This window comes from Octopus sinensis, linkage group LG9 (genome assembly GCF_006345805.1).
Source record: "Octopus sinensis linkage group LG9, ASM634580v1, whole genome shotgun sequence".
Lineage (NCBI taxonomy): Eukaryota > Metazoa > Mollusca > Cephalopoda > Octopoda > Octopodidae > Octopus > Octopus sinensis.
In genome coordinates, this window is record NC_043005.1 from 93,846,372 (window position 1) to 93,862,697 (window position 16,326).

General features: G+C 39.7%; 1 protein-coding gene across 3 annotated transcripts in view; it reads right to left on the reverse strand.

Moving 5' to 3' along the window:
• Positions 1–16,326, reverse strand: part of LOC115215827 (inositol polyphosphate 5-phosphatase OCRL) — a 169,801-nt gene that overhangs the window by 40,534 nt on the left and 112,941 nt on the right. For all 3 annotated transcript variants that reach the window (XM_029785147.2, XM_029785146.2, XM_036506172.1), the window contains 3 exons: positions 9,608–9,715; positions 6,017–6,087; positions 3,878–3,989 (listed from right to left, as the gene is read on the reverse strand). In XM_029785147.2, the coding sequence (XP_029641007.1) occupies positions 3,878–3,989; positions 6,017–6,087; positions 9,608–9,715 (291 nt within the window). The remainder of the gene's footprint in view (positions 1–3,877; positions 3,990–6,016; positions 6,088–9,607; positions 9,716–16,326) is intronic.

The following is a 16,326-nucleotide window of genomic DNA, read 5'->3' on the forward strand; positions in this document are numbered from 1 at the left end:
TGACATTACACATCCATCGGAGCATACTGGCTTCATTCCTTGTGAGCTTACGCATGTCCTCAACAGTCAATGCCCATGTTTCACTGCCATGTAGCATGGCTGTTTGCAGACATGCGTCATACAGTCTACCTTTTACTCTGAGCGAGAGGCCCTTTGTCACCAGCAGAGGTAGGAGTTCTCTGAACTTTGCCCAGGATATTCTTATTCTAGCAGCTACACTTTCAGAGCATCCACCCCCGCTGCTGACTTGGTCACCTAGGTAACAGGAGCTATCAACTACTTCTAGTTTTTCCCCTGGCATATGACGGAAGCTGTTTTCTGCACATTTTCAGTGAGCATTTGCCACACACAAAACCTATCTTCTCAGTTAGCCTTCCTTTGATGTTGCTGCACCTATGTGTCTATAGCTTGCACTAGGTACATCTTATGGAGTTTCTGCCTGAAGGGAGTTGTGATTTGTCTGCCTTCCTAATTACTAAGACCTTGGTTTTTGCTAGATTCACTGTAAGACCCTATGATTCTAGACCTTGCTTCCACACTTGAAACTTCTATTCTAGTTCTGATAGTGATTCAGCTATTAAAGCAAGGTCAACAGTATAGAGGAGCTCCCATGGGTATCCTATCTTGAATTCCTCTGTTATTGGCTAGAGGACTATGATGAATAAGAGGACGCTGAGGACTGATCCTTGGTGGACGCCTACCCCTACCCAGAATTCTTCACTATACTCATTGCCAACCCTCACCTTACTGACAGCATCCCTGTACATGGCTTGTACAACTCTCACTAATCACTCACCTATCCCTAGTTTCTGCACTGACCACTAGATAAGGGATTGGGGGACCCTGTAAAAGGTTTCCTCCATGTCAACAAAAGCCAAGTACAGAGGCTATAAAGATATCATCATCATCATCATTTAACATCCGCTTTCCATGCCGGCATGGGTTGGATGGTTTGACTGAGGACTGTCAAGCCAGAAGGCTATACAGAGGTTTATCTTTGGGTAGGTATTTCTCCTGCATCTGTTTTAACAGAAATATAGCATCAGTGGTGCTTTTCTCTGGCACCTTGTCTAAACTAACTCTTTCCCTAATTAGTTGGGCTATGACCCTCTCTGAGACTTTCATTACCTGATCCAACAACTTGATACCTCTGTAATTATTCATATTTAATGCACTACCTTTACCTTTGTAGTAGTTGACCATGGTGCTATTACACAAGTCATTGGGTATGACTCTATCATGTATCACCTGATTGACTATACGGGTAACTAGACTATAGCTAACACTCCCAGATATTTTAAGCATCTCAGCATAGGCGCAGGAGTGGCTGTGTGGTAAGTAGCTTGCTTACCACATGGCTCTGGGTTCAGTCCCACTGCGTGGCACCTTGGGCAAGTGTCTTCTACTATAGCCTCGGGCCAACCAAACAAAGCCTTGTGAGTGGATTTGGTAGACGGAAACTGAAAGAAGCCCGTTGTATATATGTATATATATATGTGTGAGTGTTTGTGTGTCTGTGTTTGTACCCCCCACCATCGCTTGACAACCGATGCTGGTGTGTTTACGTCCCCGTAACTTAGCGGTTCGGCAAAAGAGACCGATAGAATAAGTACTAGGCTTACAAAGAATAAGTGCCGGGGTCGATTTGCTCGACTAAAGGCAGTGCTCCAGCATGGCCGTAGTCAAATGACTGAAACAAGTAAAAGAGTAAAGAGTGATTCCTGATGGGCCGGGGGGCTTTCCCTGTCTTCATACCCTTAACTGCTTTATCTACCGAGGTACTGTCAATTTGGATAGCTGGTCCCTTTGTTGGGTCGACATTTGGGAGACTCTCTTTCTCCCATTCATTCTCTTCATTTAGCAACCTTTCATAGTGGTGTCTCCAAGTCTCTCTCTTTGCAGCCTCATTTAGCGCAAGTGAGCTATCATGCATGCGGACACATTTCTCTCCTATGACATCATGATTCTCTCTCACATACTGTCTTACAACAAGAAACACTTCAAGTCTTTGGTCCTTACGATGCAGAACATTGGCAAATTGTTTCTTATCTGCTTTCCCTCTGGCTAAGTAAATCTGTCTCCTAGCTTCCATTCTGGCAATCTGATGCAGTTCCCTGCTACCACCATTCTTCCAGTCTTTTCATGCCAGTTTCTTTTCCCTAATGGCCTTATCAACTACATTGTTCCACCACCATGTTACCTTGGGTTGAGAGGAGACTTGGCACCATCCATAGATCTGGTCAGTGGCCTTCAACATTGTCCCGTAGAAACCTGCAGTTGTCTTCCACATCGTGTGATGCTGTATCCCCCTCTATTTCATCAAAAGCTTTGAGTAATACATCTCTAAATCTCTGTCCGTTCACAGGATCCTTAAGCTTCCAGACCCTTCTCCTCCATACCAGTCATCTTCTGGGCATCCATTTAGCCCTGATCCTGAAGTCACTAACTACTAACCTATGTTGTGGGGTGCATCTTTCCCATTTCCTGGTGAGGATGTAGTCAATCTGACTAGTGTATCCACCAGACCAGTAGGTGAATAGGTGACTGGTAGGTTTCCTGTAGTTAGTATTACAAAGCATAAGATCATTTGCATCAGAGGAGTCCAGCAGCCTAGTTCCCTCCTCATTGCAGGTACCCACCATCATTTCCAACTTCCCTTGAAAACATATCTGGCCACGGGGAAATATTTCTTTGCAAGGAAACAGGGGAGAGTTGATGACAGGAAAGGCAATTGGCCACAGAAAATCTGCTTCAATAAATTGTGTGACTCATACAAGTATGGGAAAGTGGACAGTAAAACAATGGTGAGAATAAGTATGAAGATATTACAACAAAAAGAACAGACTACAGTGGAGTACACACATGCCTATACACATTAAAGATTATATACAGGGACCTTGTATATAGTCACTCGACCTGGTAGAAATAGTAGCTGTATCTCCTTCTAATCACATCCCACCATCATGAAAAAGAGGGAATTACATTAGATAATGGAGTCGTTTGATAACCGAAATGATATTGTCCTGACTGGAATGCCATTGATCACAGGTTTGCTTGATCAGAATACAAGCATGGTTAAGAAGTCCAGTTGACAACCATATGGCTTCAGTTTGGATGTCATTGTGTGGCGCTTTGGACAAGCATTAGTTATTGCAACTCCTGTTCCAGCAGGATTTGGTGTCTGCATCAAGTGCCAAAAGCAAGGACATCCTGATTTGTTGATCATCACAACAGTATGGCTTACTTGGTCAGGTAACTCACCTGATCCGGACACCAGAGCAAGAGAATCAATGAAGTAGAGTAAGAAAAGAAAATGATTAACTTGTGTCCGAGTAATCAGTTATTGAGATGACCCGTGATTCCATGACATCTGAGCATCCTCAGGATGTATTCCAGAGAAACCAAAGGAATTCCAGCCAAGTCCTAACCAAAATTCTGTAATTATCCATTTTTTTTAATCAATTTGTTCTAATATAATGATATGTTTTGGATGTCAGGTACCGCATTCTAATGTTTAGGAAGATTGGATTTTTAATGATTTTTGTACAGAAATGATGCAGTTGTTATCATCATCATCATCTTAACATCCACTTTTCCATTCTTGCATCAGTCAGATGGAATTTACTGAGGAAAATTTTCTACAGTCAGATGCCTTTCCTATCACCAACCCTCCCTGGTTTTCAAGTAAGCTAATACTTACCAATGGCCAGACTTTGTTTATGCAGAATATTGGAAATGAATGATGCATGACAGTGACATTTGTTTACAACTCGTGTGTGATGTGAATCGTTAATATCCTGATTGTGTCTTACTTGATAGTGATATGTAGATGATTTATGATACCGATACCAACTTGAGTGAAGTGAATGATACGAACCTGATCATAAGGAAAAAGTTTGGAGTAAACTTTGCTATCAATATATTTCTTCACATCATTAATATCAATTTCTGATAAACGGTAGTTTAAATCACCAATCCAAAAGATAACTCTAGAAAAAAAAGGTAAGAAAAGGAGTGAAATTATTTTATTTGTTGATATTTCATATGCTTAAATTACAGAAGAGAAAAATGAGAAGTTGCTAAACTCAAGTGAAAATGATATTAGCCTCACAGCTGAAAATTAACAAGTTTCTATTCTACTATTGACACAGTCTTCATTAACATTAATCATGTCTAGTTTCGTCTATTTGACAACAAAGCAAATAAGACCCCCCCCCCCTCCCCCAACTAAAGGCGTAAATAAGATTCTGTCAGTGCTGTAGACTGATATAACATTGAGGTCTTATAATCTCTGCAAAATATTCCTTTCCATGCTGACAAGGATGGGCTATTATGGTTTGAGTTTTTTATTCAGAATTAACTGCCCTGCTAAATAGAAAATTACAAGACATCTCGTTATGTTTTGTTTTGTTTTTTTGCATGGTTTCTATGACTAGATGTCCTTCTTCATTCTAACCTATTTTACAGAGTATGCCAGGTGTATTTTATCCTAGCACTAGATTCAGTTGTAAGTACTAGGTCAACAGCTTACAAAGTTTCCCGTGGGCAGTCAATCTCAAACACTTCTGTTACATCTAACAGGACTATAATAAGCTGGTGGGGAATGGGACTGTACCTTTATGGGTCCCTTCCCTACAGAACTCATTGCAGACCCTCTCATCATTCAGAGTGCACCTCTGTGCTTGGCTTATGTAAGTCATTTATTTACACCTAGTTTCCTTAGCAACTATCAGACTACAGAACCTGGTCAAAGATCATCTCTAGGTTGAGGAATGCTACATGTAGGAACTTAGTCCTGGCTAAAATACTTGCAAAATTGTCTCAGTAGAAAAACGGCATCTGTGGTACTTTCTTGGCATAGAGCTAAACTGCATCTCATCTGAGCTAATTCTCTCCCTAACCGCTTGCACGATAACTCTTTCCTTAACTTTCATAACCTGGCCTATTGACATAATGTCTCTGTATTGCCCTTTCTCTAATGTCTCTCCCTTATTCTCAAACCAGTTGATGAGGATACTGTGATGCCAGTCATTGTATAATGACACCTTCTTCTATTACCTAAGTTATTACTCCTCACAACAGAATGCCGAGATAAGAAGTCCTGATAATGAAGTGCATCAGGACTGTTCATATCTGATAGACTCCACTATACCATTAGTCATCATTCTATCTACTTCAGGTCATTTACTCATTATTGACACACATCAGTATCTTACCATCATCCATATTTAAAACTATCATTCTGTCTCTCTCTCTCACCATCAAACATGTGGCTACTATCATCACCTGTCTTCTGTTGTTCCCTGCCATTAATGTCTCTTTCTTTCCTCTCTCTCCAGCACTATCTCTTTAGTTCCTTCTCTAATATCCTCCCACCCTCATCTACACTTCTTCCACCCGCCTACCCTAGTTCATCATCTACCTCCACCCTCTCTCCCAGTCATCCTCTTAGCCTACTTCATTGAATGAATGGAGGCATTTTAGAGCATTGGGGGCTCTTTTGTCTCTTGACAGATAAGGAAATTGTGTTGCTGCCATGGTAATATACACCCAGTACACTCTGTAATGAGTGGACTGGCAAATGAATTGAGACAACTGATCCGTAAGAACCCATTCATCTCGTGCCAGAATGGACAGTGGATAGAAACCTTAATGATGATGAAAATTACAGTACTATCTACTCTAGTGTAACCTTTATAAATGAATGAACCAGTTGGTTCAAATGAGGGAAACATATGTAAGCCTAAAATAATAATGGAAAATCAATCGCAGTAGAAGACATCTATGGTTGCTGTTGGAAAGTCATGCTCTCATGTTTTTGGCTGTGTTTTATCTTTTGTAAAGAATCAATGTGTCTGTGATGGGATCCCTTTTGGTGGGACATCGGAGGGGAATGAAAAACCCATAAAACAAAAAGATACGAATTAAGAACGAAAAACAAGTGATAGAAAAACAGAAAAAGACAGAGATGGGCAATATAGAAAAAGAGAGAATGTGAATAAAACAGTTTATATACTCATGGTCGTGCATAGTAAGGTGAGGAAGAAACTGTCGGAATCGGAGGCGGCTGACAATATCTCTGTAGTCCTAGAAAGAAATAATAATAATAATAATCACAATAAATACAAAACAGTTTTGTAAAACAGTTCAGTGATGACATCAGGAAGGAATTTGGCCTTGATAAATGTGCAAAAGCTACCTTTATCAGAGGGAAAATGACAGATACATCCAATGTTAAACTTGACAGTTTCAATATTGTAAACTGGTCAATTACTGAAAGCTGGAATCTTGATAGAAAAATTTGAAAATTGTTGACAATGAATATAATGCACCACCTTAAGGTAGATATAGAATGATATAACTTGCCAAGAAAAGAGGGTAGCTGTGAACTCTTGCAACTTAAATTGACACTGAAGATTGCCAGAATTGTCCTAAACACTTACCTGAAAAACTCTGATGACTGGATGCTAAAACTTGTCTTAAAGTACGGAAACAAGAAAATCGCATACTCAGTAGCAAAACAGGTAAGGAAATATCTAAGTGAATTCCAAATACAGCAAGTCCCAGGATTAGATATACTGGAAACAAGCACAGAAAAGCTAAGTATGAAAACCCTTGCTTAAAGTGCTACCTTAGATATTTTCACTGATAAATGGAAAGAAAAGTCTCTCAATGGCAAATATCCAAAGAGAGTTAATAATGCTGATATTGACAAAACCCTTACCCATCATTGGTTGGCATCTTCTGCCTTAAAATCAGAGACATAAGGGTTTATCATAGTAACCCAGGATCAATGCCTACCTACAAAGAAGCTATCAGGCTAACATGTCATGTATGTTAACAACAAGCTGAAACCATCAATCATATTGTCTCCATGTGCAGCCTTCTTGTACCCACAGAGTATTTTAACAGGCATGATAGAGCGGCACAGTATATTCACTGGATAATCTGCAAGGAGCTGGACCTGCCACATGATAAAAACTGGAGGGAACACAAACCACTTTCAGCGCTTGAAAATGATCACATCTCACTCCTTTGGAACTTTACTGTTCAAACTGACAGAAAGAAAGATGCAAATAGGCCAGACTGAAGGATTTCAAACAAAGATCACGCCTCCTCATTGTTCCAATTGATGTACCTGTCAAGACCAACCAAAAACTGAGCAAATATAAAGATCTTGAAATAGAAATTGGCAAAATGTGGAATCTCAAGACTAGAACAATACCTATTGTCATAGGCACTCTAGGGATGATAACAAAAAAGGGCTGAAAGTTCCCTATCACAGATACCAGGAAATCTCAAAAGGGAAGAAATTTAAAAGATAGTGCCTATGGGAACTGCTCATATCCTATGAAAAATAATGTCTATGTAATCCCCAAAACATTTTAATTTGTAAATACTGTCAAAAGTAATTTTAAATGTACATAATAGCAAATACCTTTTACTGTCATCTTAAGATCACACTATCATCATCAAATTACTTTTAAAACAAATTTTTAATTTTCTCATGTTTTGACAGACACCCACTCTGTGCAAAACCAAACATTTGGCACCCTAGTCATAACACCAACTTGAACTTCTAACCAGTTGTCTCTTGAGGTCTCTGGATGAGACTTGGTGTCAACTTGTATAAATACAAAGCAAAGGAATTTGAAAAACTGTTGAAATATAAGGAGATTAAGATCTCTAGGGTGTGGCAATTAAAAACCAAAACCATCCCTGTTATTGTAGGTGCACTGGGAATGACCAAGAAAAGTAAAACAAATTTTTTGACTAGATTCCTGGGAAACCAACAATCTATGAGACTCAAAGAATTGGGTTGGCATCAACCACCCACATTCTCAGGAAGTTTCTTGGCATCTAATGCCTTAGGTCACTGGTTGAGACTGGATCAGAAGATGAAATAAAATGCAATTCAACTGGAAAATGATAATAATAATAATTTCTACAATAGGCATAGAGCCTGAAATTTGGAGAGAAGGGCTTAACTGATTACATCAACCCCAGTGCTCAGCTAGTACTTATTTTATTGATCCTGAAAGAGTTAGAGGCAAAGACAACCTCAGTGGTATTTTAATGCAGAAGAAGTACTGCTAAGTATTTTGTGTCTAGTGTGCAAACAATTCTACCAGTTTGCTATGAGGAGAACAACCTGGGATGATACATCAGACAGCAGCATGAATCATTGCTTGCTGCCATTAGAAATAATAACACGAAACCTACTGAAAATGCGACACATCCTAAAACATTTAAGAAACAAGATGAAGAACAATAAGAAAATGAAAACAATGCATGGAAAATAGCGCAGAAAAATTGAAAGGAAAGACAAGACCAACACACCTGGAGATGACTAAGAGAAAGTGATCTGAAAGGATGCACTGAAGTACTGATATGCAGCATCCAAGGACAAATCCTGAGAACTAATTACACAAAGTTCCAAGTATATAAAAGCAGTGAATCATCCCATTATTGAATGTGTGGCAGCAAAAACGAAACAATCTTACATACTGTGAGTGAAGGTAGGAAGCTGGCCCAAAAACACTACAAAAGGAGGCATGATAATGTGGCTAAGTTTATTCACCGAGACTGTGTGAAAAGTACGGTGTGGGCAGAGCAAAGAAATGAACCAGAGGGTGCCACTGAGAACAATGAATACAAGGCCCTGTGGGATTTTACAATCCAATGTGACTCCCTAATTGATGCTCAGTATTATACAAGAAATTTAATCATCTTGAGTATTATCATCATTGTTGTAAAGTGGGTTCCTCTCACTGGTATGATGTGTGACTACCATTGTACTGTTGTTGTTGTTTTATGCTAGTAGCCACAATAGTTACTAGTCATTGGATACCATTGTATCTCTCAGTAGTGGAATAGTAATACACTAACTTTATCTGTCTTACTATCGCTGGTAACTCCGCAAGACACCGACTAGAACCATTGACTCTTGATGACCAGCCATTGGTTTATTTATAATGGCTTCCTCAATATTACAACAATCATCATCAAATTTCTTGTATAATATTCAAGAAAATATGTAGTCAAGCAAACTACATCATGAGAGAGAGCCATTTAATATCACACAAACTTGTTAAATTCATTTTACAAAAGTCAGCAATGAGTATAGCAATGAATTGAGTGTGCAGGTAGGAGTTCACCAAGGATCATTTCTCAGCTCTGTCTTTTTTTATCAAAGTCTTTCAGGCCATAACAGTGGAATTTGAAACTGATTATCCATGGGAGCTCCTTTATGCTGATGACTGACCTTATAGCTAAATCTATTGTAGAATTTGAGAAATTTCAGGTGTAGAAGCAAGGACTGCATTTAAAGGGCCTCAGAATTCTTTTTAGGGAAATGGTCCTGCTCGACATGTCGAAAAGGTAGCTATAGAAATACCATTCAATGTATCTAATGCAAGCTGGCAGGTGTGTGGGAACTATAAATACTAAGAACACACAGGAAATAGATTTTCCTCTAAAGCTCAAGGATTTCCTTAGAGGTAGTAGATAGTTTCCATAACCTACGTGACCAAACCTACAGGCTCTGAAAGCGTAGCCGTTAGAAGAACACTTATTACTGTCTTCATATTTTCATAATAAACCTTACCTGGTTTCTCCGTTCAAATTCTTCCTGATGGGCAGCCAAGTGAGAATTTATGAAACACAATGAAGTGTTATGAATTGTCATTCTCACAGCCACTCCTCCTTTGTTGCCCTGCAAAAGCAGAAAAGAAATAGCATTAGACTTCAGTACATTCTGAACATTCTCATGATAGATACACTACACCACCCTTTAACATTTAAACTGGTCGAGGCGCAATGGCCTAGTGGTTAGGGCAGCGGACTTGCGGTCGGAGGATCGCGGTTTCGATTCCCAGACCGGGCGTTGTGTGTGTTTATTGAGCGAAAAAAAACACCTAAAAAGCTCCACGAGGCTCCGGCGGGATGTGGTGATCCCTGCTGTACTCTTTCACCACTCTAAAGGCGGTGCTCCAGCATGGCCGCAGTCAAATGACTGAAACAAGTACAAAAAAAAAAAAAAAAAATATCTGGCCCATATATTCTGTTTTCTGTTCCAACTGACCAGATCTGGTCTCTCATACTTGCACTACAATGTCATTCAAATATTAAACAATCACAACATTGACATCTCAAAGATACAAGATAATGCATGATTAATTCAAAACAATATGAATAAATAAGCATTACATTTGACAGAGGAATCTGAATGTTAAAGGGTTAAGGGGAAATATATTAAGAAAAACAGAATTTAGGTCCTCAAGTGTTGAATACTCAAGTAGAAAAGCAAGATTAGTTTTAAAATGTAATATTTTAGTTTCTTACCAGAAACTAAAATATTACATATCTCGTATAAAGCCTTCTCCTTTTTTATTATACTTTCACTTAATTGAAGGGTTTTTTTCTTTAACTTGCAAGTTACTTGGTGACCCCCATAGTGCCAGTGTCACAAACAAAAGCACCCAGTAGACTTTTTAAAGTGGTTGGCATTAGGAAGGGCAGCCAGTCATAGAAACCATACTAAAGTAGACATTGAAGCTGGACATCCAACCATGCCAGCATGTTGAATGATGACTTGAAAGCAATCGTATTTCTCAAACCAACTCTATCCTACAAAATAGCAAAATACTTAAATTTATTTGAAATAAATTACAAATTCAATTAACTGTACAACCTAGTGTATTATTATTCTAACAAAACATTTAGATGATCATATAAGCCAACACAATAAACTCACCAACACTTGCTCCTTGAAGGTTTGCTCAGGTGCCCCATCACTATCATCTTCCCAGCTATTGTCAGCTACCCTTATATAATGCAAGGTAGCTTTGCATGTTCTCTATTGTGTGTCATACCTCTGCTTGTCCCTAGCATAAAGCCACCCCTCCCCTCTCTCAAATATCACCATTTTAGTTGAGGAGTCCTTTTCCCTTTTCTTGTAAGTTGCTGGCGTCATGTAAAAAAGCACCCAGTTCACATTGTAAAGTAGTTGGCATTAGGAAAGACATCTGGCCATAGAAACTATGCCAAAGCTGACTTGGAACATGATGCAGTCCTATGGCATCACGGGTTGGATGTTAAAATGTGCAACCCCATACAAGCAAGGATGATGACGACTGCATGTCTAGACAATTCATCATCATCATCCTTTAACATCTGTTGTCCATGCTGGCATGGATTGGACAGTTTGACCAGGGCTGACAAGCTGTACCAGACTCCATTCTGATTGGGTATGGTTTCTACAGGTGGATGCCCTTCCTAATGCCAACCACTTTACAGAGTGTACTGGGTGCTTTTAGATGGCACCGCTCACTCTTAATACTTCTGCTGCAGAGTACAGATCTTGAGTACAGCAAGGCACCAGGCATCTTGGTCCTTTGTCATTTCACCTGAAAGGTTCAGTGTCCTGAGGTCGTTCAGTACTTCATCTTATGTCTTCCACTTCCACATGTTCCATCTACTTTGAGAGATCAACATTTCTTTATGGAGCTGTTGGCATCTGTCCACATCACATGACCAAACCAGTGCAGTCTTCACTCTTGCACATAACAACTAATTCCTCTTATGCCTAACTTCTCTCTCAGAACACTAGCACTCTGTTGAACATGAACACTTACATTACACATCCAGCGAACATACTGGCTTCATTTCTTTCTAACCTTCACATGTTCCCTGCATACAGGCCTCACATCTCACTACCATGTAGAATTGCTGTCCATATACATGCATCATACAATCTTCCTTTCACAGCCAACAGAGGTAAAAGTTCTCTGAAATTCCTCCATCCTATTCTTATCCTAGTTATCACACTCTCTGTGCATCCTCCCCACTTAATTTGGTCCCTTAAGTAACAGAAATTATCTACTACCTCTAATGAACCACCAGGGCCTTTGAGAGAATCAATTTCCCAAGTCTCCAAAGTTTTTATGGATCCTCTGCATACGGAAGCTATCTTCTCTGATAATCTTCCTTATCATTCCACTGTACCATTTGTGTATCCATAACTTTCACTGGGGACACCATATGGAGTAGGAACTCCTACACCTTTCCTACAAATTGAACAGGGTCACCTAGCTGATGGGTGGACTAGGGTCCTGTTAGTTTTCTTGCTTATTAGGACCTTAGCCGTTGCTAAGTTAACCGTAAGGCCCTTAGATTCCAGGTTTTACTTCCAAACCTGGAATTTTTTCTTCTAGCTCTAACATAGAATCTGCTATGAAGGCAAGATCATCAGCACATTGTAGTTTCTAGGGGCTGCTGGTCTTGAATTCCTCTGTTATGGCCTGAAAGATAATGATGAAAAGGAGGGACTGAGGGCTGAGCGTTGATGAACCCCCTAACTGTACACCAAATTCTTCACTGTACTCGTGGTTAACTCTCACCTTACTGACAGCATCAATCCCTAGCCTCCTCACTTGCCACTCATCTATCCCTAGCCTCCTCAGAGCCCACCATGTCACACAGCAGGGCACTCTATCAAAGGCTTTCTCTAGATCAACAAATGCCAAGTATAATGGTTTATTCTTAGCTAAGTACTTCTCTTGCAGTTGTCTGGCTATGAAAATAGCGTCAGTAGTGCTTCTTCCTTGGACAAAGCTGAACTGCATTTCATCCAGCCTAATAATTGGGCAATAACTCCGTAATTTTCATAACCTGGTCCAGTAGTTTGATGCCTCTGTAATTAACTTCTATCTAATGCATCACCCTTACCCTTCTAACAGTTAACAATTATGCTCTTATGCCAGTCACTGGCTATTACACCTTCCTGAATAACCTGATTAACCTTCCTACCTTACCGGCTATTTTGGAGCATATCAACTATGATTCTGGATGACCAAGGGCTTTCCCAGTTTTCATATTTTTAATTGCCTTATCTACCACTAGGATAGCTGGTCCCTCTGTTTGGTTCACACGCGGGAGACTCCCTTTATTCCATTCATTCCCTACATTCAACAGTCTCATATAGTAACTTTTCCAGGCTTCTTTCTTGTCCACATCATTGAGTGCAAGCATACCATTATCCATTCACACACAGTTCTCTCCTACAATATCTTGATTCTTACTGACAATTTGTCTGGCAACCCAGAATATTTCAAATCTCTCATCTTCATGCTGTAGGACTTAGGCAAACTTTTCTCTTTTCTGCTTCTAGATAAACTTGACGTCTAGTCTTCTAGCCTTCTGATATGATTCTTTGCTACAAGCCCCTCTTTTCCACTCTGTCTCTTTTCTTTTGTGGCCCTGTCAATGTCACTTTTCCACCACCACATCACCCTTAGTCTGGCAGAGGCTTTGCTCCAACCACAAATTCAGTCTGTTGCCCTTAGTAGATTGTCCTGTAGGATAATTAAATGTAAATACTTAAGAAACTGATTACTATTCATTTTTAAAATATGGCACATTATCATGTGATGTATGAAGTATTGAGTTGTAACTCAGTCAGAGCACTACTTAAAATTCATTTGACATATTTTCAACAACTGGAAATAAATTGTACACCATTTAAACTATAGTAAAAGCATTTTTTTATTAACATTTTATTTTATTTTCACCTCATAATTTCTTCCTAATATTAAAAAATTTTTCTCTATAGAATCTTTTCTGTTACAATTAACTCTGTCTGATGTTCCTGGCTATCAGTTCCTAAAATACACTGGTTAACCATATCTATACATAACAGACATATTAGACTGTAAAATGTAGAACCTGGTGAATAATCATGTTGATTTCTAACAAAAGTATATCATCAGTATTTAGCATTTGCTTTCCATGCTTACATGGGTTGGATGATTCAACAGGAGCTGGTAAGCTAGAGGACTGTGCCAAGTGCCAATATCTTCCTAAAACTACCCAGGTGCTTTTTTACATGGTACTAGTAAGGCCACCAAGTGACTTGCAAACTAAGGCTCTTCCACTGAGAAGGGGAGGGCAGAATTGAGGGGGTGGGGTTTGTGCAAGGTGATGAGAGGGACAGAAACAAGTGTCTTGCGGAACAGGAGATACATGGATACTTTGGTTGGAAAAGAGAGAAAATGGTGAAGATGTGTCAGGGCATATCCTCAAGCTGCTAGATGATTCTTAGAGAAGTGACACCCCATGGTTCAAATTTAGGAAGCAGAAGGTGGTATAATTGATTATATCCCTGGTGAAGAACGCCCCCCCCACCAGTATAAGTTAGTCATCAGCAACTTTAGCAAGAAGGATTCCAAGAAGCAGACCTGTCTAGAAAAGAAGGATTTGGAAGCTTAAGGATCCTTTAGATGGTCAAAAATTTAAGGACACCCTAATTGAGAAATTTAACAAAGAGGAGGAGGAACTACAGATATGTAACATAGAGGATTACTGGAAGTTCCTATGAGATAGTTTGCTGAGTGCCACAAACTAAATCAGTGGCAGGTGCAAAGACTCAACCAGAGCTAGGGTGATGTGGTGGTGGAAAAGTGTTGTAGACAAGGCCATTAGCATAAAAAAAAGGGCCTGGAAGAATGGTAGTAGCAGAAAACTATATCAGGTAGATAGAAGGGAAGCTAAAAGACAGGTATACTTAGACAGGGGAGAAGACTGGCTGCCCTTGGGAGCTCCTCTACACTGATGACCTTGTTCTTATTGCTGAAGGAATTTCAGGCGTGGAAGAAAGGGCTGGAATCAAAGGGCCTTAGAGTTAATTTAGCAAAGACCAAAATCCTAATAAGCAAGGAAACAAACCACAGAGCCCTTCAGGGTGATGGCTCAGCTCAATATGTAGAAAAGGTTTCAATAAAAACTCCATACAGTGTACCCAGTGTAAGCTATGGACACTGGAAGATTAACAGAGAAAGTTGTCTTTACATGTGGCAGATGTGTAGGGACATTAAACATTGGTCATGTATAGAAAATACACTCTCTCAAATGTCTGCAGGGGTCTCCTTAGAAGTAGCAGACAGTTTCTGTTATCTAGGTGACCAAATTATCAGTGGTGGTGGTGGGTGTTCCAAAAGCATAGCTGCTAGAATAAGAACAGGCTGGGAAAAGTTCAGAGAGCTGAAAACTTTGTTGCTAACAAAGGGCCTCTCCCTCACACTGAAAGGCAAACTGTATGATTGTGATTACTGTGAGTATGCGAAGACTTGAAAGAAATAAAGTCAATATGCTCGGCTGGATGGATAATATCTGTGTGCATATACAACAGAGTGTAAGTGATTTGAGATGAAAACTGGGTATACAAAGCATCAAATGTAGTGTGCACGAGAGAAGACTGTGCTGGTTTAGTCATGTGATATGGATGAATGAGGACAGCTGCATCAAAAGTGCTGATCTCTAAGTGTCCATACTGGTGCCATGTAAATGCACTTGTGTTGGTGCTGAGTAAAAGCACCCAGTACACTCTGTAAAGTGGTTGGTGTTAGGAAGGGTATCCAGCAGAAGAAATAATGCCAAAACAGACAGGGAGTCCAGGCAGCCCTTCTGCTGGTCAGCTTCTGTCAAACCATCCGACACATGCCAACATGGAAAACGCATGTTAAATGATAATGATGATGAATTCCAAAATCCGATTAGAAATTTTCTTATCAACCCAGAAAGGCTAAAAAGGCAAAGATTAACTGAGCAAAACAGAACCACAAGATATAAAGGTACAATAGCTTTCAGCTGTCTCTCCCTCTAACATTTATACCATAACCATTCACTGCTGGTTCTGCTGATACATTGCAGTCGGCTTTTCCTTGCTAGGTTATCATCTTCCACTTTGGTTAAGATATTTATAAAGTTCTACGGTGGGATAGTAACACTTGAGCAGTTCTTTGATAAGGTTTGGCTCAGGTGTATTTAGGTCACCTTCAGCCTCAAGTGAAATGGACCAGATATGTCTTACATGAACACAGGCAATACTGAGGTCACAATATGCTCCATTTCAGGTCAGTTTTAGTTTTTGTAAATGAAAGAAAGCTGTGTGTGTGTGGGAGGGAGGGAGAGAGATAGAGAAAGAGAGAGAGAGAGAGAGAGAGAGTGCATGAGCACACGTGCTTAGGTGTGTGCATTCTGTTATCCTTTACTGTTTGTTGTCAATGGATTGTGGCTATGCTGGAGTAACACCTTCTAAAGTTAAAAAAAGAAACAACTTAGTTGATTGTCGGCACTTTGCTTCATATTTTAATGACGTTGAAGGAGAACGAAGGGAGATAACTGTGATAAACCGAAATTAAGTATTCTTGTACAAGGCTAAGTTTTATTGTTGACACAAGGCTATGATTCCATGCAGTGAGATCAAACTGGGGATTAATGCGACTGTGAAGTGAATCCATACAGTCATCTCTGCAGGTTGTATAAAAA